General features: G+C 34.8%; 1 protein-coding gene across 1 annotated transcript; it reads right to left on the bottom strand.

Moving 5' to 3' along the window:
- Positions 1-638: 638 nt before the first annotated feature.
- Positions 639-1,451, bottom strand: LOC108356794 (uncharacterized; the record flags this gene model as incomplete). Its single annotated transcript, XM_017607897.1, has 1 exon — positions 639-1,451. A coding segment is annotated over one exon (312 nt), but the record flags the coding sequence as incomplete, so codon positions are not given.
- Positions 1,452-1,456: the final 5 nt, after the last annotated feature.

Below are 1,456 nucleotides of genomic sequence, written 5' to 3'. Positions count from 1 at the left end.
TTTCGTTAATTGGAGGTAAGTCTTATTAGTGATATTTAAACAAAAAATCTTCCTATTTTTTTTGTGTTGATCGCACTTTGAACTATTATAGGTGTGCGATATGTAGATTCTAATCAAATCAAATAACAATTATTCGTTTGGGGCCTTGATATTGCATTTGAAACTGTAGTGTTCTGCGTCTTTTTGTTGTTTGATTTCAGTTGTTTTCGTCAAACTTGATTAAATGCGATGTAGATAAATATTTTGCATGACTCGAGTTCTTATTAGTGCTTTGTTTATGCCAATATTAAACGAAGAAGGGGATCTTAACTGAGTTCTAATTAAAATTATATCAAAATATTAATTATTTTAGCTTTAGTTGAAAGTAAAGTAAGTACTGTCGGAAAAGTAGTAAAGCATTGCATGCGTGATAAATAATATAATGTATTTCTTATGAGTTCTCGATTACATTACTGCTAACTATGTAATCAGCATTCTAATGTATTCAAAAATTTTCAAATTTTTGATATTAAAACACATTAATTTCTCGATACTAGGTAATGCAAAATTGAATGCCCCACTTTTCCTAGGACATCGCCCTCGCTCGAAAAAATAATCAGTAAAACAACCCTTTTCACATTCGAAAATGCATTTTTCCCCCGCGGCATTGTCCTAAGAAAAGTGGGGCATTCAATTTTGCATTACAGTAATGCAGAAATGAATGTGATTTAATATGGAATTTTTGGAGTTTGTGGATACATTGGAATGCTGATTACATAGTACATAAGAAATACATTAAACTATGTATCACGCATGTAATGCATTACTACTTTTCCGACTGGGATTCAATACTTTCCCCAAAGCAAATTTATTTCAAATATCCCGCATATTGGAATAGAAAGACTGCGCATGTAGTGCGATAAATACCTAATACTACCTATTAACGTTCAAGCGCCTAAAAGCTGACTGTAGTTTCCTTATCCTAAATCTTTACCATAAATAGTACTGTGGAAATGTCTATTTAGGTTTTAAAGCTATGTCAACATTTAGCTTAATACCAATTATATTTCTACTTAGCTTACAAGCTAAATATACAAACGAATACTAAATTTTCGTATTGGTACAATATACAAATAAATAATGTAAAAGTTTTCATTTAATTACGTTGACTTTGCATCTGCGCTGCTAATGGACGGCCATTGCCGTTTGATGACGGCGAAGTGGGTCATTTGATAAGCATTGGTGTGCTGACATCGGCGTTCCACGAACCCAGTCAGACAGTAGCCCATATTGTAGTCCTCCATTGATATATTTGAGGTCAGATACAGTTTGAATTCGTCAATATCCTTTTCCTTGCCACTGTCGGCACTTGCGGCACTACCATCGGCGCAGTCAAGGCAGGTTTTGCCGCCTACCGAACTACCGGACGCAGTCTTTTTGCCATGAAAGTGCCCTGCGATGAGAAGCGAACCTTTCT

Source organism: Rhagoletis zephyria, unplaced genomic scaffold, assembly GCF_001687245.7.
Source record: "Rhagoletis zephyria isolate East Lansing unplaced genomic scaffold, Rhagoletis_zephyria_1.1 Rzeph_scaffold_65402, whole genome shotgun sequence".
NCBI lineage: Eukaryota > Metazoa > Arthropoda > Insecta > Diptera > Tephritidae > Rhagoletis > Rhagoletis zephyria.
The sequence above is the reverse complement of the archived record's forward strand: the minus strand, read 5'-3'. Positions and strand labels throughout refer to the sequence as shown.